The sequence below is a fragment of the Haliotis rufescens genome, unplaced genomic scaffold, assembly GCF_023055435.1.
Source record: "Haliotis rufescens isolate VD_foot unplaced genomic scaffold, xgHalRufe1.0.p SCAF_14, whole genome shotgun sequence".
NCBI classification, from domain to species: Eukaryota; Metazoa; Mollusca; class Gastropoda; order Lepetellida; family Haliotidae; genus Haliotis; species Haliotis rufescens.
Genome location: NW_025963824.1, coordinates 4,362,690 through 4,384,010, shown reverse-complemented (window position 1 = coordinate 4,384,010; position 21,321 = coordinate 4,362,690). Strand labels below are relative to the sequence as shown.

The 21,321-nt window shown below is 45.0% G+C and overlaps 2 protein-coding genes across 18 annotated transcripts in view; both read left to right on the top strand.

Moving 5' to 3' along the window:
• The window catches only part of LOC125379335 (talin-1-like), a 96,082-nt gene that overhangs the window by 38,516 nt on the left and 36,245 nt on the right, over positions 1-21,321 (top strand). For 8 of the 17 annotated variants that reach the window (XM_048395676.1, XM_048395677.1, XM_048395671.1 and 5 more), the window contains exons 31-40: positions 849-869; positions 2,475-2,597; positions 3,328-3,471; positions 5,938-5,967; positions 10,422-10,451; positions 12,842-13,003; positions 16,020-16,160; positions 16,593-16,774; positions 18,662-18,896; positions 20,614-20,784. In XM_048395676.1, the coding sequence (XP_048251633.1) occupies positions 849-869; positions 2,475-2,597; positions 3,328-3,471; positions 5,938-5,967; positions 10,422-10,451; positions 12,842-13,003; positions 16,020-16,160; positions 16,593-16,774; positions 18,662-18,896; positions 20,614-20,784 (1,239 nt within the window). Of the gene's footprint in view, positions 1-848; positions 870-2,474; positions 2,598-3,327; positions 3,472-5,637; positions 5,656-5,937; positions 5,968-10,421; positions 10,452-12,841; positions 13,004-16,019; positions 16,161-16,592; positions 16,775-18,661; positions 18,897-20,613; positions 20,785-21,321 lie in introns of all 17 variants that reach the window. The other 9 variants (XM_048395680.1, XM_048395678.1, XM_048395679.1 and 6 more) reach the window with 7 other exon arrangements.
• The window catches only part of LOC124111860 (talin-1-like), a 325,376-nt gene that overhangs the window by 294,594 nt on the left and 9,461 nt on the right, over positions 1-21,321 (top strand). The gene's annotated exons all lie outside the window — the stretch shown is intronic.

Genomic DNA, 21,321 nt, shown 5'->3' with positions numbered 1-21,321 from the left:
AGTTAGAATAGGTCTTCAGCAACCCATGCTTGTTGTAGAGGCCATACACAGTTGATGCCTGTACAGGAAGGGCACAGTTAGAATAGGTCTTCAGCAACCCATGCTTGTAGAGGCGACAAACAGGATCAGGTGCTCAGTTTACTGACATGTCATCATATCCAAAGTGCATAGATCGCTGCTCATGATGTCAATCACTGGATCGTCTGGTCCAGACTTGACTATTTACAGACTGCTGTCCCATAGCTGAAATATAGCTGAGTGTGGCGTTATACAACAAACAAACATACAGCAAGCATACAAACAAACAAACAAACAAACAAACAAACAAACATGGGAAATGAATGATCATCCTCTGTGACAGGGCTGTGTCATCGTGCTGCCAACAGCATTCATGAATGTTCATCATGCACTGATGTGCCTGCCCAGTATTGATTGTCCATAAACCTGAACTAAGATAGCTGGAATATTGCTGACTGTGGTATAAAGTAAAGAAAATTCCAGACTCCCTGATTTTCCATCTCGACTTTAAGACTCGTGAAGATCCAAGTTGGAATAGGTCTTCAGCAACCCATGCTTGTCGTAAGAGGTGACTATGCTTGTCGTAAGAGGCGACATGCGGGAACCGGATGGTTGACTCACTGACCTGGTTAATGCATGTCATCGTATCCCAATTGTGTGGATCGATGCTGATGATATCAATCACTGGATTGTCTGGTCCAGACCCGATTACTTACAGACCGGTGTCATATAGCTGGAATATTGCTAAGTGCGGCGTTAGACAACAAACAAACAAACAAACGACATCTCCACTTTCCATATGTGTGAATCTGTGATTGTTTCATCATCAGCCAACGGGGGGTCACCTGGAGGTAAGAGTTTATTGTACACGGCTGTCCTAGATTACACCATCTTCTTCATGTAGCTGCCTCATTTCATCTCAGTACTGGTGTCCTGTGTTCTCATCTTGTTTTCTACGTTTTCATATTTTGATTCATTACAATTTTCTCCTCGTCGTTGTGTCAGTGTTGAAAATCAACCAGGCCCTTTCCACTTACACTAAGTTCACTCCTATCTAGTCAGTGAGAGTAAGTTGACAGGTAGATTGCTTTGATAACCCATAGTTCTGCTAACAACAGTCTGCTGCTGCTTTACCTGAGTCGAGTTAAACACCCCCGTGACGGTCCAGGGTGGAATTGGTCTTCAGCAACACATGCTTGTCATAAGAGGCGACTAACAGGATCGGGTGGTCAGGCTCACTAACTTGGTTCATGCGTGTCATCGTATCCCCATTGTGTAGATTGATGCTCATGATGTCAATCACTGGATTGTGTGGTCCAGACTTGATTATTTACAGACCGTCGTCATATAGCTTGAATATTGCTGAGTGTGGCGTTAAACAACAAACAAACAAAACTAACAATAGTCTGTGACTTTACCACAAGCCCAAAGCCTGAGACAAGTTAAAAATTATGTTCAGTCTTGTAATCTCGGCTTATAATAGCCCGTTTTAGAACCAAACAGCTGAAAATGATGCTAAGATGCAAGTTCAGACAAGCAAACTCTAATGTTTCTTGTGGGACAGACTGACAATAACATTAGATCCTTAGCAGTCTGATATAAGACTGTTATTATATGAGGATTGGATGGCTAAAATGGGTGACCTGGCTGGGTGCTCACTCTATCAGTCACTGGTTTCCTGGCCCAGCTTTGATTATTTACAGTCAGACATGTTATAGCTTGTTGATTTCCATCCCCAATTATATGTTTATGTTACTTTTATCTTCATATGACTATAACCGGTTAACCATTAAGAGCTGACAGTTAATAATGATGTGACATTTGTTGAGCAGTGATTCAAATAAGAAGAAGTACTGGGGTCCTTTAGGTTTTCTTCTGTACTATTTGAATCTAGGGAGCCCTAAATCTTTAATTTTCAACTTTTCCTGCTTAGTTTTTAACAATGTGGGGCGTAAAATATCAACATCTAAGCACAGCCATTATTATTTTGCATTCAGAACTGCCTGTTTACATTTGGTTTCAAGATAGGTAAGCTGTTCCAAATGATATGCTTGCTCATACAGAGAATTTAGAAGTTGATTGTCTAATTAGAAAGTTCACCTGACATAATGAGGATGTTGATGGAATATCGGAGTTAAACATCGGATCTCCAGTAAACTATGGTTATAACAAACTCAAATGGGCCACTACTTTTAATTTGTTATAACCGTAGTTCGTTTTAAGCATATGTATAGCATATATACAGCAGTGACTTGGGAAAAAAATAAGTTTGTCATATCCGTCAGTTCGTTATAAGCGTGTTCGTTATAAATGTAGTTTACTGTACTTGAGATTGGTCCATGTGTGTACCCATCTGTATGTCTGTATGTCGTGCCTGTTGTCTGTCTGTACGTCGGTGGTCTGTAGCTGGTCTGTGTGTTGAAGGTCTGTGGCTGATGTCTGTGTCTACATTTCAGAGTCTGGGAGAAGCCATGACAGGAATCTCCCAGCATGCCAAGAGAGGAGACATTGATGAGTTCTGTGACTCTGTGAGGAATTTCGCCAACTCCGTGTGTGGACTGACAGAAGCCTCTGGGCAGGTAGGTGTTACGCAGTTATACCACGTTATTCCATGGCGTTGTCTTTGGTGTGGAACCAAACTCACTTAAAATGTCAGTATTCTTCATCAGAGATCAGGGCTTCAGACCACTGTCTTTGACTCAGCGATTCTAGAGAATATTTCACAGGCATGTCCAGACCTAGTGGATGTTCTGGGGGCACGGGTGGCCCAGTCGTCTAAGGCGCCACGATTCGCTGTGCAGAGTTGCGTCCCTTGGGCACGCCAGAAACCTATGGTTGTGGGTTCGAATCCTGGTTCGCCCCGATTATGTTTCTAGGTTTGTCAGCACCATACCTGTGCTCGTGGGTTTCACCGAAGTGGTAAACGTCTGAGACCTGCATCACTTGTATTGCAAACTGCCATGTTGATGTCAGTGTACATGACATAAACGCATTAGGAAATATGTGTGTGACCCCATGGATTCCAGGTTAGATTTGGCCTCCTACAACCTATGATGGTAATAAGAGGAGACCAAATGGATCGGGTTGTTAGGCTTTGTGACTTGGTAGAAAATGTGTCATCGTACCCCAGCGATACGGATCTTTCTCACAATATCGATCACTGGATTGTCTGGTCCAGAATTGGTTATTAGCAGATCGCCGTCATATAGCTGGAATATTGTTTAGTATGATGTTAAAAAATGAACAAACAAACGACATTGTGTGTGTGCTGTTGTATGGAGACTGCATGAAGGTGTGTCTGTATTGCAGGCTGCCTACCTGGTAGGTATCGCGGACCCTGCCTCGGAACCCGGCCGGCCCGGCGTTGTGGATCAGTCCCAGTTCTCCCGGGCCAACCAGGCCATTCAGATGGCCTGTCAGAACCTCACCAACCCTGCCAGCTCACAACAGCAGGTAGGTGGCGCTGTGCTGTGCTGTGCTATCATTGTCTATACACTGCCTGCAGACCCCGACCTCCAAGCAGGGTGGTGTTTCGACCACATTACACCATCTTACCTCTTTTGAATCATAAAGTAGAAAATATAATTATGAAATGGAATTTCATTTGAAAGAATTTAAAAAAAATATAATTATGGGTATTTGTTATTGAAGTTTAAAAATGAACACAAAATATTGATTGACATAACAAAACATAGTTACATGCATAATATTCCTGTAATTGTTAGTTAACTGAAATGACTGTTATGGACGAAAATCACACACAAGGACGTAACTCACACACAATCAAGGAGGGAAATAAACTAAAATTGAACATGACGTCTTTTCTTATCCAGGGATTTATCTAGACTGCAGTCTGTAGAAAATGTCAGTGTAAAATCCAAAATTTGAAGTGAAAATGTGTCCATTTCATGCTATTATCTATAAAAATGATGTCTTATAGTCCGTATTAGGAACAATGATGAGAAAGTAGCTTTAATGTTTAGTTTTACATCATAAATTACAATTTTAAGATACAATTTTAAAATTATCTGCAGTTAGGAAAATAAGTAATTTAGAAAATCCCATTTTTGTACAAAAGGAACATTTTTTTTCAAACTTGCCTGCCAAGAGCATTAGTTTGGAATTCTAGATATATCCCTGTTGTGATTTTATTGTTATTGACGTGAAAATGTGTTTTGTTGTGGAACACTTCGTAATTTGATCAGTTTAAATATTATTTAAAACTGAAGTAAAGAGTTTGATAAACATAAATTATCTTAGATAAAATGTCATTTTTCATAATTGATTATTGATCAAATTTATTTGTGAATTCTAAAGTTGTAATGTTTTTTTCTGTAGTGAGCATGAAGCTTGTGTCTTGGGTAGTCAGCCATGTTCTGCATTGCCTTGTTTATTCCAACACATCTAACATCAACATCAGCAAATACGATTTTGGATCACTTCTACAAAATATGTTTGAGCAAAACATCCCTAGAGTGTGCTCGTCGTCACAGTAGGGAGTGATCTAAGACCTAGTTAGTTCAAGCCGGAATGAATACCGCCCTGTGAACTCCGCCTCATACCACTGTCTAGCAGTAGGGAGTGATCTAAGACCTAGTTAGTTCAAGCCGAATGAATACCGCCCTGTGAATCTGATCCTGTCATCTCCTTTGGTCTTGGCTGTAGCATCTTCCTGAGGCAAGGGAGTTAACTGACCTTAAAAGTCAGGTTACCACCCTTGCCAAACTAGGCTGGAATGATGGAATTATGTTTTGGCTGGACTAAGTCTATCCATAGTCAAATCAAAATCCTGTAACATCCCGTAACTCGACATCCGGTTCATAAACAACATGGCAACCGCCCTGCTGATTTCGGTTAATTGGAGGATTTGCATAGCATGTGTACTGTCAACTGGGCATTGACAGATATTGTCCAAATCTTTTCATGTATTTAATCAAGGTGCTCAAGTGATTTGATGCACTTTGCGAGGGAAAATCCTTTTTACTACAATAGAGATCTTTATTATCGATGAAAATGGAGGAAAGAAAACTCCAAAGTTCCTAACAAAAATAAGATAAGAGAATAATACTTTTCAGAATATATTTTTCACTTTTATAGTTTTTGCGATTTAAAAAAAAAAGATTTAAAAAAAAAAAGTATTCCTAAGTATGGATACGGAAGGTGACGAGCCGCTCTAAGATGTTTTGGTGTACAGTGTAGATGAGTGGGATACGCCTGTGTACAGCATGCCTGTTGTATGCCCTGTGATCTGCTGGAGACCCCTAACACTCGCTACACTCCCACACCTTCAGGTGTAACAGTAAATATGTATCACAATAAATAATTAGGTGACTGTTATTTGAAACTTATTATATTTAAGTTCCTATTGTTTAACACAGTAAATAATCAAGATTAAAGTGTTCTTGTATTGAGGGTATGTATGTAATAATAAGTTGTGTGATCTTGATGAGACAAAGTAGCTTTAAGAGTCTGATGAATTATGTTTGATTTTGTGAAAGCATGGTAAATAACAATATGAAGAGCTGTTAAAGCTAAGTGATAGGTAGTGGTGATAAGAGGAATCCTGCTATCGTAACGGAACTGCATGGTGTGAACTTTCCACTTTGACCTTTGACCTAGGTGAATGTTCAAGCGCAGGTATGTGTTATAGGCCTATACTTACCACCTGTGTTAATCTGTATTATTGATATAACCTCAATAATAATAATAACTGTTTTCATTGGTTGAGCGGGTCAACTCAGATGTTAACTCAATGTTGATTGGTTCAAATTGTCTTTGAATTCATATTTAATAATTATTTATCAATTTGTCCTGATTTGAACCAATCGGGGCGTGTTCTCTCTGAATTGACCCTGCCAGTGAGACTGCTCGTTATATGTTTGTTTAACAGTAACCATGGTAACTTTTTGTTTTGTGAAGTACTACGAGTCATGGGCTGTAAGATCTATGGTAAGCTGGCATCCGTTTTGCCCGACACGTCATGTCCGAGGTCCTCGGCCATCAATCGCTTCTGTCAGTTCCGCCCACAGTCTTCAGTTGCGTCTTGTCTCATGCATGCTTACACAGGCTGGTCCGGCCGCTACACAGCGTACGTAGAAGGGGATTTACATAGGGACTGCATTCTGTATGGTCCGGCCGCTACACAATGGACGTAGAAGGGGATTTACATAGGGACTGCGTTCTGTATGGTCTGGCCGCTACACAGCGTACGTAGAAGGGGATTTACATAGGGACTGCATTCTGTATGGTCCGGCCGCTACACAGCGTCCGTAGAAGGGGATTTACATAGGGACTGCATTCTGTATGGTCCGGCCGCTACACAGCGTACGTAGAAGGGGATTTACATAGGGACTGCATTCTGTATGGTCCGGCCGCTACACAGCGTACGTAGAAGGGGATTTACATAGGGACTGCATTCTGTATGGTCCGGCCGCTACACAGCGTACGTAGAAGGGGATTTACATAGGGACTGCATTCTGTATGGTCCGGCCGCTACACAGCGTACGTAGAAGGGGATTTACATAGGGACTGCATTCTGTATGGTCCGGCCGCTACACAGCGTACGTAGAAGGGGATTTACATAGGGACTGCATTCTGTATGGTCCGGCCGCTACACAATGTACGTAGAAGGGGATTTACATAGGGACTGCGTTCTGTATGGTCGGGCCGCTACACAGCGTACGTAGAAGGGGATTTACATAGGGACTGCGTTCCGTATGGTCCGGCCGCTACACAGCTTACGTAGAAGGGGACTTACGTAGGGACTGCATTCTGTATGGTCCGGCCGCTACACAACATACGTAGAAGGGGACTTACGTAGGGACTGCGTTCTGTATGGTCCGGCCGCTACACAGCTTACGTAGAAGGGGACTTACGTAGGGACTGCATTCTGTATGGTCCGGCCGCTACACAGCTTACGTAGAAGGGGATTTACATAGGGACTGCATTCTGTATGGTCCGGCCGCTACAAAGCGTACGTAGAAGGGGACCGTGATGAATGTGACTTACGTAGGGACTGCACAATGTATGTAGAAGGGGACCGTATTGAAAGTGACTTACGTAGGGACTGCAGTCAGGCTGGTCCAGCCGCTACACAGCGTATGCAGAAGGGGACCGTGATGAACGTGACTTACGTAGGGACTGCAGTCTGTATGGATAACTTCGGATGCAGTGACAGGTCAGGTGTTAATATATCGTATCGTAGGCAGGGAGTGTAGGCATAAGATAGGTAGGCATAACATAGGCACAGAATGTAGGGGACCATATTGAACGTGAAGTACGTAGGGACTGCAGTCTGTATGGATAACTTAGGATGCAGTGACAGGTCAGGTGTTAATATATAGTATCGTAGGCGGGGAGTGTAGGCATAAGATAGGAACAGAATGTGGAAGGGGACTTGTTGAATGTGACTTACGTAGGGACTGCAGTCTGTATGGATCACTAAGGATGCAGTGACAGATCAGGTGTTAGTGTATCTTATTGTATCATATCGTAGGCACTGACTGTAGGCATAACATAGGCACAGAATGTAGGGGACCGTATTGAACGTGACGTACGTAGGGACTGCAGTCTGTATGGATCACTTAGGATGCAGTGACAGATCAGGTGATAGTGTATCATATTGTATTGTATCGTAGGCAGGAAGTGTAGGCATAACATAGGCGCAGAATGTAGAAGGGGGCCGTATTGAACGTGACATACGTAGGGACTGCAGTCTGTAGGGATCACTTAGGATGCAGTGACAGGTCAGGTGTTAGTGTATCGTATCGTATCGTATCATATCATATCGTATCGTAGGCGGGGAGTGTAGGCATAACGTGACGTACGTAGGGACTGCAGTCTGTATGGATAACTTCGGAATCAGTGAAGGGTCAGGTCTTAGTGTATCGTATCGTATCATATCATATCGTATCGTAGGCGGGGAGTGTATACATAACGTGACGCACGTAGGGACTGCAGTCTGTATGGATAACTTCGGAATCAGTGAAGGGTCAGGTCTTAGTGTATCGTATCTGTATGAACCTTGGCAGGATACGTAGTGAAAGTATTGTGCATGGACTATAATATAAAGAGGTGATGGCGTCGAGATGAGAAATATGACAGGTACATAACATAGGTTTGAAATTACTGCCAAGAATTGGCCAGAGTGCTACAAGCAATACAGGACAAGAGATATCTCCATTGTAATATCGCAGTAGACAGTATGAGACACGAGACACGTAGCTTCAGGATAATCTCTAGCATCAAGCCGGGCCAGCCTCAGGACATCGTGACGTACCATGTGCCACATCAGTAATCATCCTCAGTTGATTACTCGTGCATATTGAGCACAACTCTTTTTTTCTAGATGTGCATTATCCTAATGTGGACTCAGTTGCTGTTTAAGTTTGTAGGTCGTGTACAATGTAAAGGCTTTTCATAATTTTTAAACACTGGTTTTATAATTGCTCATTAATTTTGTGTATCCGTTAACTGTACGTATATATATATATATATACATGCCCCAGATGTATAAGTGTTCCTCTTGTCCTCCATCAGCTGAGGCCTTCTGTAACTATTGTAAACATTAGCAGTTTTCCTGTAGCTAGTATCTCCCAGTAGTCACGTAATCACATGTATAAACTTCCTTTTCAAATATGGTCAGTGTAAAATGATAAACTGTAACATGAATGTAAAATATGCTGATCTATTATTTTCATATTGTCGTCTTCAAACAGTTTCTTGTTGATTAATGTAAACCAATTGCAGGTCCTATTTCAGGGGATCTTAGCGCTACAACTGTTGTAACTAAAAATAAGTAGCGCTAAGATAGATAAATTGCTTACCTCATTGTTATACTTAGCTCATCCCAGTTTAATGTTCTCTGTTTGTGTTTTGCTTTAAAAAACTGTATCAGGGGAGATAATCTGGGTTTTTGTTTAAAATTGTTAATATTGTCGTTGTTTAAGAGACTACTAATACTGTTGTATTTTATTAATGTGCTGTTTTTCTTAAGAAAAACTCTTTAGCAGGGGAGATAATCCAGGGTTATTTTAAATGACTTTTAATATTGATGTCGTTATTATTGACAATCAATTCATTATGTGCTGTACTCTTATATAGCACATTAACATCAGGGGAAGTAACTCTTGTACAACTAATTATGATGCACTCGGCATGTTGTATTGCCAGCATGTATCAGCTGAGAACAGTTCCTGAAAGCACATGTTTATATCAGTGATATGTGATACACGCAGGACTTGACATATGCTGCCATGTTTTACTGTGCAGTTTTCCCAGACATTATTGAGAATATATCCAGGCGTCAGTCCCAGATGAATTCTACAATAAAGGCATACCCATTCCCCTAAAACTCTAATACAAACTCATTATGTTGGTTAGATGTACGTGTGCTTGGTTTATGTAAAAGAGGGAGTTTATGATGGAGGAGTAAGCAAATACTCCGAAATAATAAAGAAGTGTTCCTCATAATAAAGAAGTTGACATCCATCAATTCTCTCTCTTATGTGATCACTTCCAAATGCCACTCAAAGACTTGATAGTTTATGTGGTCATGATACCACCAGAAGGTTTAAAAGTGAGAATTATTTATTTCGAATTTCGTTTTGTTGTGGAATTCATATTTTATATGTTTGAATCACATGTGAAATGTTTGACCATCATTCGAATGTAAAATTCGACAGAAAAGATTGAAAATAATGAAGATAAATTGGTTGATAAGAAAGGGCAAGTCCGTGATTTTTCTGCAGTGTTGCGATAATTTACATTAACATTGAGTAGGGCTAGCTGATAGAAATCTCAGTTATACTCGGAGGCAAACAATGAACAGTAGTGTGAAATATCTCCGTATCCCTGGCAGTAGTTGAGTTGTACTATATGGAAGTGTTACCTTGTGAAAGTTATGTATAACCCAACCAACAGAATAGCATCAAACACCTTGGTTTCCCTGTGTAATTCTCAATAATGTCTGGTAGTACTGCTCATCTGTTCTCCTCACGACGAAGGAGTCGGTGTTACCATGGTAACAGTACAAGCTAACCATGTATTGTACAAGTAACACCCATTAATGTCATTATTGTTTTGTCAGCCTAATATTTCCTGATGTCATGTTGACATCTGTGTTGTGTGAGCGCCCCCTGTGGGGATTCCTGGTTAGAGTGCGTGCCCAGCAACCTACGCTGGTCGTGAGAGTCGACTTCATGGAGTCGACTTGGTTGATTGCGTGTCATCGTACCCCATCAGAGTGGATCGTTGCCCATTATATCAATCACTGGATTGTCTGGTCCAGACTCGGTGTTACAGTCGGCAGTCATACAGCTGGAATATTGCTGAGTGCTTCTTTTAACAACAAAGAAACGTATATTGAGTTACCATAGTTACCGTGAATCTCCTGATCTCTGCAGGCTGTTGTGCGCCTCCCATCCCGAGAGCAGGTAACACCACACAGATTGTTCATTGGTTGCACACTTCTCAATTGGCTTTCAACTTTGCCCCTGGAGGCGGAATCCGCAAGACTTGCTCGCCTTCACAATGCCGTCCTGCCCCCGCCCCTGCCCTTACAGCCACCCCCACTCCCTTACACCACCCCCACTTCCTTAAAGCCACCACAACTGTCCTTACAGCCACCCCCCCAGCCCTTACAGCCACCCCCCTGCCCTTACAGCCATCACCACTCCCTTACAGCCACCTCCACTCCCTTACAGCCACCCCCTGCCCTTACAGCCACCTCCCCTACCCTTACAGCCACCCCCACTGGTATTACAGCTACTCCCCCCTGCCCTTACAGCCACCCCAAATCCCTTACACCACCCCCACTCCCTTAAAGCCACCACCACTGCCCTTACAGCCACCCCCTGCCCTTACAGCCACCCCCACTGGATGTATTCAATCAGTTTCCTCTGGAAGCTATACAGAGCTTACTTCCCCTTTATGAAGCCTAAATGTTCCCAATTCCTTGTCCAGATCATCCAGCTAGACCTTACAGGGATGCGATGGTAGACAGGGACCCATGTACCCCCATGCTTGTCTCCCGTGCAGATGCTAGGGCAGGATAGGTCCTCAGTACCCCTGCTAGAGCAGAATAGGTCCCCAGTACCCCATGTTAGGGCAAAATAGGTCCCCTGTACCCCATGCTAGAGCAGAATAGGTCCCAAGTACCCCATGCTAGACCAGAATAGGTCCCCAGCACCCCATGCTAGAGCAGAATAGGTCCCCAGTACCCCATGCTAGAGCAGAATAGGTCCCCAGTACCCCATGCTAGAGCAGAATAGGTTCCCAGCACCCAATGCTAGAGCAGAATAGGTCCCAAGTACTCAAGGCTTGGGCAGAATAGGCCCCCAGTACCCCATGCTAGAGCAGAATAGGTCCCCAGTACCCCATACTAGAGCAGAATAGGTCCCAAGTACTCAAGGCTTGGGCAGAATAGGTCCCCAGTACCCCATGGAAGGGCAGAATAGGTCCCCAGTACCTTTGCTTGTCTTACCGTATTCAGTTACTTTACAGTCAGTTACACTAGGGATCCCTGACACAATAGACCCCGGTATTCCATGCCTGTAACGTGTATCCATTGTTGATCATCCATCACTAGTACTTGGCTGTGTGGCCGCCAGGGAGGACGAGGTTCAAGCCATGATGTACATGATTATGTCGGTCTCCTGTTGTTGACACTGTCTTGTTGCCACCCGTCACCCACCACCAGCACCGTGTCCATGTCTGTATGTTCTCAGTGTCTGTATGTGCCACGAGTGGGAATTCTTTCTAGTACATTGTAAGGTCAAATACCCCGTACAGTTATCAGGAAAAATGTGGGGGTCGGGTAGCCTTGTGGTTAAAGCGTTCGCTCCACACACCGAAGGCCAATTCCCCAAATGTGTTAAAGACCATCCCTTGTGTCCCTGCCAAGATATTGCTGGAATATTGCTGAAGGCGGCGTAAAACAATACTCACCCACTATTAGGAAACATGGCCTTTATTGGGCATTAAGAAATCTGGCCCTCGTGAACATTTCAGCGCAAGTTCAATGCAAAAAAAAAATGTCTCACCCTCACTCACACACCATTAACACAGTAAACATATTTGTTTCCACACCAGTTATTATTTAAATTGGTGCCATTTTGTATCTCATGGAATTTATGTTGACCAGTTTCCGTTTTATATGTGCTGCTTTTGTTACGTAGCATCCCCTCATGTCACCCTGCCCCCCATTGACACACCCACCCCCTCCCATAGACACGCCCCACCCCCTACCACCCACCCCAGCCTGCATGACCACGCCCTGTCCTTGTCAGGACACATTCAGCTTCAGTTTCGCAAGAGCATTTAAGTGTTAAATACGAAATTGTCAAATTGATTTTGTAATGTAAGCTTTCTCTGTGGCTGTCATGTGTGGAGTCTGTGTTCAACTCTGTTCAAAGTGTCCATTTGATCACCGTGAAATGTTGCAATTCTAAAACATGCTCAAATATCTCCTTTGAGACAACTGTTATTAGATATACTCAACGTGGAAATTTGTTCTGCCATAAATTCTGAAATTTCACTGTTGCTTCATCTGCACTTTCAGTTTGAGCATTTTGGCACATTTCTTCTAGTTACATCAATTTCACATTTTTCTTCTGTTTGGGCAATTTTGTGTGTTGGCGAAGGTGCGAGCACGTTTAGCTGAAATCTCGCCATAATCAACTTAAGTTGAAGTGTCACCATCAATGTTAAACTAATTCAATATGTTGCATGACACTAAACATTTCCGTAATACGAACTGAAAGTAACCTGACCTTGACATTGGAACAACGTGGAGATAGCATGATGTGATGCTGTATGGTTGCAGGTGCTGTCTGCCGCCACGGTCGTCGCCAAGCACACGTCCGCGCTGTGTAACGCCTGCAGACTGGCCTCCTCCAAGACAACCAACCCTGTTGCCAAGAGACATTTTGTACAGAGTGCCAAGGACGTGGCTAACAGCACTGCCATGCTAGTCAAGGCCATCAAGGTGAGGAGGCGTTCTGACTGTGTGGTTGTGGCAGTGTGATACAGCTGTATGGTGTACTGACCTGTGTGGTTGTGGCAGTGTGATACAGCTGTATGGTGTACTGACCGTGTGTTTGTGGCAGTGTGATACAGCTGTATGGTGTACTGACTGTGTGTTTGTGGCAGTGTGATACAGCTGTATGGTGTACTGACTGTGTGTTTGTGGCAGTGTGATACAGCTGTATGGTGTACTGACCGTGTGTTTGTGGCAGTGTGATACAGCTGTATGGTGTACTGACTGTGTGTTTGTGGCAGTGTGATACAGCTGTATGGTGTACTGACCTGTGTGTTTGTGGCAGTGTGATACAGCTGTATGGTGTACTGACCGTGTGTTTGTGGCAGTGTGCGACAGCTGTATGGTGTACTGACTGTGTGTTTGTGGCAGTGTGATACAGCTGTATGGTGTACTGACTGTGTGTTTGTGGCAGTGTGATACAGCTGTATGGTGTACTGACCTGTGTGTTTGTGGCAGTGTGATACAGCTGTGTGGTGTACTGACTGTGTGTTTGTGGCAGTGTGATACAGCTGTATGGTGTACTGACTGTGTGTTTGTGGCAGTGTGATACAGCTGTATGGTGTACTGACCGTGTGTTTGTGGCAGTGTGATACAGCTGTATGGTGTACTGACTGTGTTTGTGGCAGTGTGCTACAGCTGTATGGTGTACTGACTGTGTGTTTGTGGCAGTGTGATACAGCTGTATGGTGTACTGACTGTGTGTTTGTGGCAGTGTGATACAGCTGTATGGTGTACTGACCTGTGTGTTTGTGGCAGTGTGATACAGCTGTGTGATGTACTGACTGTGTGTTTGTGGCAGTGTGATACAGCTGTATGGTGTACTGACTGTGTGTTTGTGGCAGTGTGATACAGCTGTATGGTGTACTGACTGTGTGTTTGTGGCAGTGTGATACAGCTGTGTGGTGTACTGACTGTGTGTTTGTGGCAGTGTGATACAGCTGTATGGTGTACTGACTGTGTGTTTGTGGCAGTGTGATACAGCTGTATGGTGTACTGACTGTGTTTGTGGCAGTGTGATACAGCTGTATGGTGTACTGACTGTGTGTTTGTGGCAGTGTGATACAGCTGTATGGTGTACTGACTGTGTGTTTGTGGCAGGGTGATACAGCTGTATGGTGTACTGACTGTGTGTTTGTGGCAGTGTGATACAGCTGTATGGTGTACTGACTGTGTGTTTGTGGCAGGGTGATACAGCTGTATGGTGTACTGACTGTGTGTTTGTGGCAGTGTGATACAGCTGTATGGTGTACTGAACTGTGTGTTTGTGGCAGTGTGATACAGCTGTATGGTGTACTGACCTGTGTGTTTGTGGCAGTGTGATACAGCTGTATGGTGTACTGACCTGTGTGTTTGTGGCAGTGTGATACAGCTGTATGGTGTACTGACCTGTGTTTGTGGCAGTGTGATACAGCTGTATGGTGTACTGACCTGTGTGTTTGTGGCAGGGTGATACAGCTGTATGGTGTACTGACCTGTGTGATACAGCTGTATGGTGTACTGACCTGTGTTTGTGGCAGTGTGATACAGCTGTATGGTGTACTGATTGTGTGTTTGTGGCAGTGTGATACAGCTGTATGGTGTACTGACTGTGTGTTTGTGGCAGGGTGATACAGCTGTATGGTGTACTGAACTGTGTGTTTGTGGCAGTGTGATACAGCTGTATGGTGTACTGACCTGTGTGTTTGTGGCAGTGTGATACAGCTGTATGGTTTACTGACCTGTGTGTTTGTGGCAGTGTGATACAGCTGTATGGTGTACTGACTGTGTGTTTGTGGCAGTGTGATACAGCTGTATGGTGTACTGACCTGTGTTTGTGGCAGTGTGATACAGCTGTATGGTGTACTGACCGTGTGTTTGTGGCAGGGTGATACAGCTGTATGGTGTACTGACCTGTGTGATACAGCTGTATGGTGTACTGACCTGTGTTTGTGGCAGTGTGATACAGCTGTATGGTGTACTGACTGTGTGTTTGTGGCAGTGTGATACAGCTGTATGGTGTACTGACTGTGTGTTTGTGGCAGTGTGATACAGCTGTATGGTGTACTGAGCTGTGTGTTTGTGGCAGTGTGATACAGCTGTATGGTGTACTGACTTTGTTTGTGGCAGTGTGATACAGCTGTATGGTGTACTGACCTGTGTGTTTGTGGCAGTGTGATACAGCTGTATAGTGTACTGACTGTGTGTTTGTGGCAGTGTGATACAGCTGTATGATGTACTGACTGTGTGTTTGTGGCAGTGTGATACAGCTGTATGGTGTACTGACTGTGTGTTTGTGGCAGGGTGATACAGCTGTATGGTGTACTGACTGTGTGTTTGTGGCAGTGTGATACAGCTGTATGGTGTACTGACCTGTGTGTTTGTGGCAGTGTGATACAGCTGTATGGTGTTCTGACTGTGTGTTTGTGGCGGTGTGATACAGCTGTATGGTGTACTGACTGTGTGTTTGTGGCAGGGTGATACAGCTGTATAGTGTACTGACTGTGTGTTTGTGGCAGTGTGATACAGCTGTATGGTGTACTGACTGTGTTTGTGGCAGTGTGATACAGCTGTATAGTGTACTGACTGTGTGTTTGTGGCAGTGTGATACAGCTGTATGGTGTACTGACTGTGTGTTTGTGGTATTGTGATACAGCTGTATAGTGTACTTACTGTGTGTTTGTGGCAGTGTGATACAGCTGTATGGTGTACTGACTGTGTGTTTGTGGCAGTGTGATACAGCTGTATAGTGTACTGACTGTGTGTTTGTGTCAGTGTGATACAGCTGTATGGTGTACTGACTGTGTGTTTGTGGCAGTGTGATACAGTTGAATTGTGTACTGACCTGTGTGTTTGTGGCAGTGTGATACAGCTGTATGGTGTACTGACTGTGTTTATGGCAGGGTGATACAGCTGTATGGTGTACTGACTGTGTTTGTGGCAGGGTGATACAGCTGTATGGTGTACTGACTGTGTGTTTGTGCAGGCCCTGGACAGTGACTTCACAGACCACAACCGGCAGCAGTGTGCAGAAGCATCTCGGCCTCTCATCAATGCAGTGGAGGAACTCACCACCTTCGCCTCATCACCGGAGTTCGCCAGTAAACCCGCCAAGATCAGCCACCAGGTACACAGGCTGGGTCGTTGTTTTTATTTTCCAACCAGGATTATTTCTTTAAAAATCCATAAAAAAACGAAGACTTTATGAAATGTCTTTAGTTCTGCCTTGTTATCTTTGTAATTGTATATAAGTGGTAGGATGTACGTATATATATGCCTCCCCCCTCCCCCCAAAGTTTTTAGATCCATGCAGATGAAATCATGGAACTGTATAGAATAAGCAGGGAATTTATTTGTATTTTCACTTTTTCTGCACAAATGATCTGAGTTGCCATCTACCTAATTGTAAAAGTGGTAGTCCACAACAAAATATCACTAGTCCTTCTTGAATTTTAATCGGACTTGCAGATTAATATTTACTTCAGATTAATGTATACTTGGTAAGTCTGTCACAGCAGCCCTGTGGACCATGCTAGTTACTGGTGTGTGGATGTTGCAGGCACGGCGTGCCCAGGAGCCCATCACGATGTCGGGCAAGGCGATGATCGATGGGGCGTGTCATATGCTGCAGGCCGCCAAGCAGCTGGCCATCAACCCCCGCGACCCCCCCACATATCAGCTGTACTCCAACCACTCCAAGAGCGTGTCCGACGCCATCAAGAGACTCGTATCAGCCATCAAGTAAGTTCCCAGTCTCACATCACATGCAGTTGAAACCTGTGAAGACCCGGGTTAGGTTTGATCTTCAGCAGCCCATGCTTGTCATAAGAGGTGAATAAAAGGATCTGTTTGCAGACTCACTGACCTGGTTGATGCATGTCATCGTATTTCAATTGTTTTGATCGATGCTCATGATGTCAATCACTGGATTTTCTGGTGCAGATTCAATTATTTATAGACTGCTGTCATTTAGCTGAAATATTGCTGAGTGTGGCGTTAAACAACAAAGGTACTAGCTATCTAGCATGATCTAGTCAGTGCCAGCATCCACATGACTAGATACGACTGACGTATTGTCAACTTCTCCCTGTCACTGTGTGTCTGTATGTTGTGAGTCAGCAGTGCTACAGCAGTTGAAAGTGATAGACAACACGGTCACCTACTAACTGCTGTATAGGTCTGTATTGATTATCCTCACCCCCGTCTCACTCCCTCTCCTCACCCCCACAGAGACACTGCCCAAAGTCAGAGGGACCGTATATATCTGTACTGATTATCCTCACCCCCGTCTCACTCCCTCTCCTCACCCCCACAGAGACACTGCCCCAGGTCAGAGGGACCGTATATATCTGTACTGATTATCCTCACCCCCGTCTCACTCCCTCTCCTCACCCCCACAGAGACACTGCCCCAGGTCAGAAGGACCGTATATATCTGTACTGATTATCCTCACCCCCGTCTCACTCCCTCTCCTCACCCCCACAGAGACACTGCCTAAAGTCAGAGGGACCGTATATATCTGTACTGATTATCCTCACCCCCGTCTCACTCCCTCTCCTCACCCCCACAGAGACACTGCCCCAGGTCAGAGGGACCGTATATATCTGCACTGATTATCCTCACCCCCGTCTCACTCCCTCTCCTCACCCCCACAGAGACACTGCCCCAGGTCAGAGGGACCGTATATATCTGTACTGATTATCCTCACCCCCGTCTCACTCCCTCTCCTCACCCCCACAGAGACACTGCCCCAGGTCAGAGGGACCGTATATATCTGTACTGATTATCCTCACCCCCGTCTCACTCCCTCTCCTCACCCCCACAGAGACACTGCCCCAGGTCAGAAGGACCGTATATATCTGTACTGATTATCCTCACCCCCGTCTCACTCCCTCTCCTCACCCCCACAGAGACACTGCCTAAAGTCAGAGGGACCGTATATATCTGTACTGATTATCCTCACCCCCGTCTCACTCCCTCTCCTCACCCCAAAAGAGACACTGCCCCAGGTCAGAGGGACCGTATATATCTGCACTGATTATCCTCACCCCCGTCTCACTCCCTCTCCTCACCCCCACAGAGACACTGCCCCAGGTCAGAAGGACCGTATATATCTGTACTGATTATCCTCACCCCCGTCTCACTCCCTCTCCTCACCCCCACAGGGACACTGCCCCAGGTCAGAAGGACCGTATATATTTGTACTGATTATCCTCACCCCCGTCTCCGGACACTGCCCCAGGTCAGAAGGACCGTATATATCTGTACTGATTATCCTCACCCCCATCTCACTCCCTCTCCTCACCCCCACAGGAACACTGCCCCAGGTCAGAAGGACCGTATATATCTGTACTGATTATCCTCACCCCCGTCTCACTCCCTCTCCTCACCCCCACAGGGACACTGCCCCAGGTCAGAAGGACCGTATATATCTGTACTGATTATCCTCACCCCCGTCTCCGGACACTGCCCCAGGTCAGAAGGACCGTATATATCTGTACTGATTATCCTCACCCCCATCTCACTTGCTCTCCTCCACCCTCAGGGACACTGCCCCCGGTCAGAAGGACCGTATATATCTGTACTGATTATCCTCAGCCCCCGTCTCACTCCACCCTCCACCCACAGGGACACTGCCCCAGGTCAGAAGGAATGTGACACTGCCATCGACAAGCTGAACCACACAATCCGCGACCTGGACCAGGCCTCCCTGGCGGCCATCAGCCAGAACCTGGGCCAGCGCAATGACAAGACTCTCAAGTCCTTCCAGGAGCAGATGATCAACAGCGGCCGCGAGATCCTGGACACCATCGAGGCCATCCAGCGGGCAGCCAAGTGCAAGCCAGAGAACCTGGGACACCTGGTCAGTGGGCAAGGCTGGAGAGTTACTGTGTAACTGTGTAACATCTAGTTACTGGGATATCCCAGCAGGCAAGGCTGGAGAGTTACTGTGTAACATCTAGTTATTGGGATATCCCAGTAGGCAAGGCTGGAGAGTTACTGTGTAACATCTAGTTACAGGGATATCTCAGTGGGCAAGGCTGGAGAGTTACTGTGTAACATCTAGTTACAGGGATATCTCAGTGGGCAAGGCTGGAGAGTTACTGTGTAACATCTAGTTACAGGGATATCCCAGTGGGCAAGGCTGGAGAGTTACTGTGTAACATCTAGTTACAGGGATATCCCAGTGGGCAAGGCTGGAGAGTTACTGTGTAACATCTGTGTAACTGTGTAACATCTAGTTACATGGATATCCCAGTAGGCAAGGCTGGAGAGTTACTGTGTAACATCTAGTTATTGGGATATCCCAGTAGGCAAGGCTGGAGAGTTACTGTGTAACATCTAGTTACAGGGATATCCCAGTGGGCAAGGCTGGAGAGTTACTGTGTAACATCTGTGTAACTGTGTAACATCTAGTTACAGGGATATCCCAGTGGGCAAGGCTGGAGAGTTACTGTGTAACATCTAGTTACTTGGATATCCCAGTGGGCAAGCCTGGAGAGTTACTGTGTAACATCTGTGTAACTGTGTAACATCTAGTTACAGGGATATCCCAGTGGGCAAGGCTGGAGAGTTACTGTGTAACATCTGTGTAACTGTGTAACATCTAGTTACAGGGATATCCCAGTGGGCAAGGCTAGATAGTTACTGTGTAACATCTGTGTAACTGTGTAACATCTAGTTACAGGGATATCCCAGTGGGCAAGGCTGGAGAGTTTCTGTGTAACATCTGTGTAACTGTGTAACATCTAGTTACAGGGATATCCCAGTGGGCAAGGCTGGAGAGTTACTGTGTAACATCTGTGTAACTGTGTAACATCTAGTTACAGGGATATCCCAGTGGGCAAGGCTGGAGAGTTACTGTGTAACATCTGTGTAACTGTGTAACATCTAGTTACAGGGATATCCCAGTGGGCAAGGCTGGAGAGTTACTGTGTAACATCTGTGTAACTGTGTAACATCTAGTTACAGGGATATCCCAGTAGGCAAGGCTAGATAGTTACTGTGTAACATCTGTGTAACTGTGTAACATCTAGTTACTGGGGTATTGGGTTGACTCTGTGCTGCTATCTATAAACGGTTTTGATTTTGACTTATAGCTGCACTGTTCTACGTCTTTTTTTTAACTTATCGGGCAGGATAAAGAATCTTTACCATCAGGTTTTCAGCTCAATCAGTAATATTTTTGTTGCACAATCTAAAATATGTACTCATATTTGAAGTTAAGCGTCTTAGGAAAAGAATCATGTTGCACTTGTCGTTAGATCACGATGCATGCACTTTGCTGAAGCAGATTTGCATCGGGAATCCATTAGGAACACACACAAAGGGACAGCCAGAAGTTCTTTGTTGCCAGGAATCAGAGTTGCAGGATTGTGCTTCAGCAGCTAGAGTGATGGAATGGCGGCAGTTATTTTATTAACTTCTTACCCAAACTGTTCTTAATATCTTTTCTTCTAAAAATGTGCATTGCCAAGGAGCCATGTTTGTAAATGATTTTGCATCCAATCATCTGTAGAAATGAGGCCTGCTTGATGCAGTCCAGTACAATGTCCTCACTCTTGTCCTCTGTGTCACAGATCAACACCATGTCCTCCTACTTCGAGCCTCTCTCTGACGGGGCTATCGGGACAGCCTCCAAGAACCTCAACTCCAAGCAACAGATGAACGTCCTCGACCTGTCCAAGACAGTTGCGGAGTCAGCTCTTCAGTTCCTCTACGCTTGTAAGGAGAGCGGTGGAAACCCCAAGGTAGGTGGAGCATGAGAAGTAGGGCATGCAGATCCAGGAGGTGGACACACCGCCATTGTAATAGAGGCTTAGCCACAAGTACATTGTAACCTCATTGAGATGTTAAACAAGGTGGAGCAGGAGAAGTAGGGCATCCAGATCCAGGAGGGTGGACACACCCCCATTGTAATAGAGGCTTAGGGGTGTACTGACCTGTGCGTTTATGCAGGCCCTGGACGGGAGTATCATTGTCACAATGTCTGCGACCGCCTCATGGTCTAGTGGATAGAATGGAAGGTCAGTGGTTCATTCCCCGGCCGCGTCATACCAAAAGTCATTAAAAGCTGGTACTTGTTGTTACCCTGCCTGGAGCTCAGCATTAAGGGGCTAAAACAAGGACTGGTCGGCTCGGAGTCAGTATACTGTGTCTGAGTTGGGGTATTCATGTTAAACTGCGGCATGGTATCTCAGTGAGCTAGCACTATAAATCAGTATCAGTCCGGACTAGTACAAGCAGCCACACAAACTCACACACACACGTGCATGCACGTTGCTATA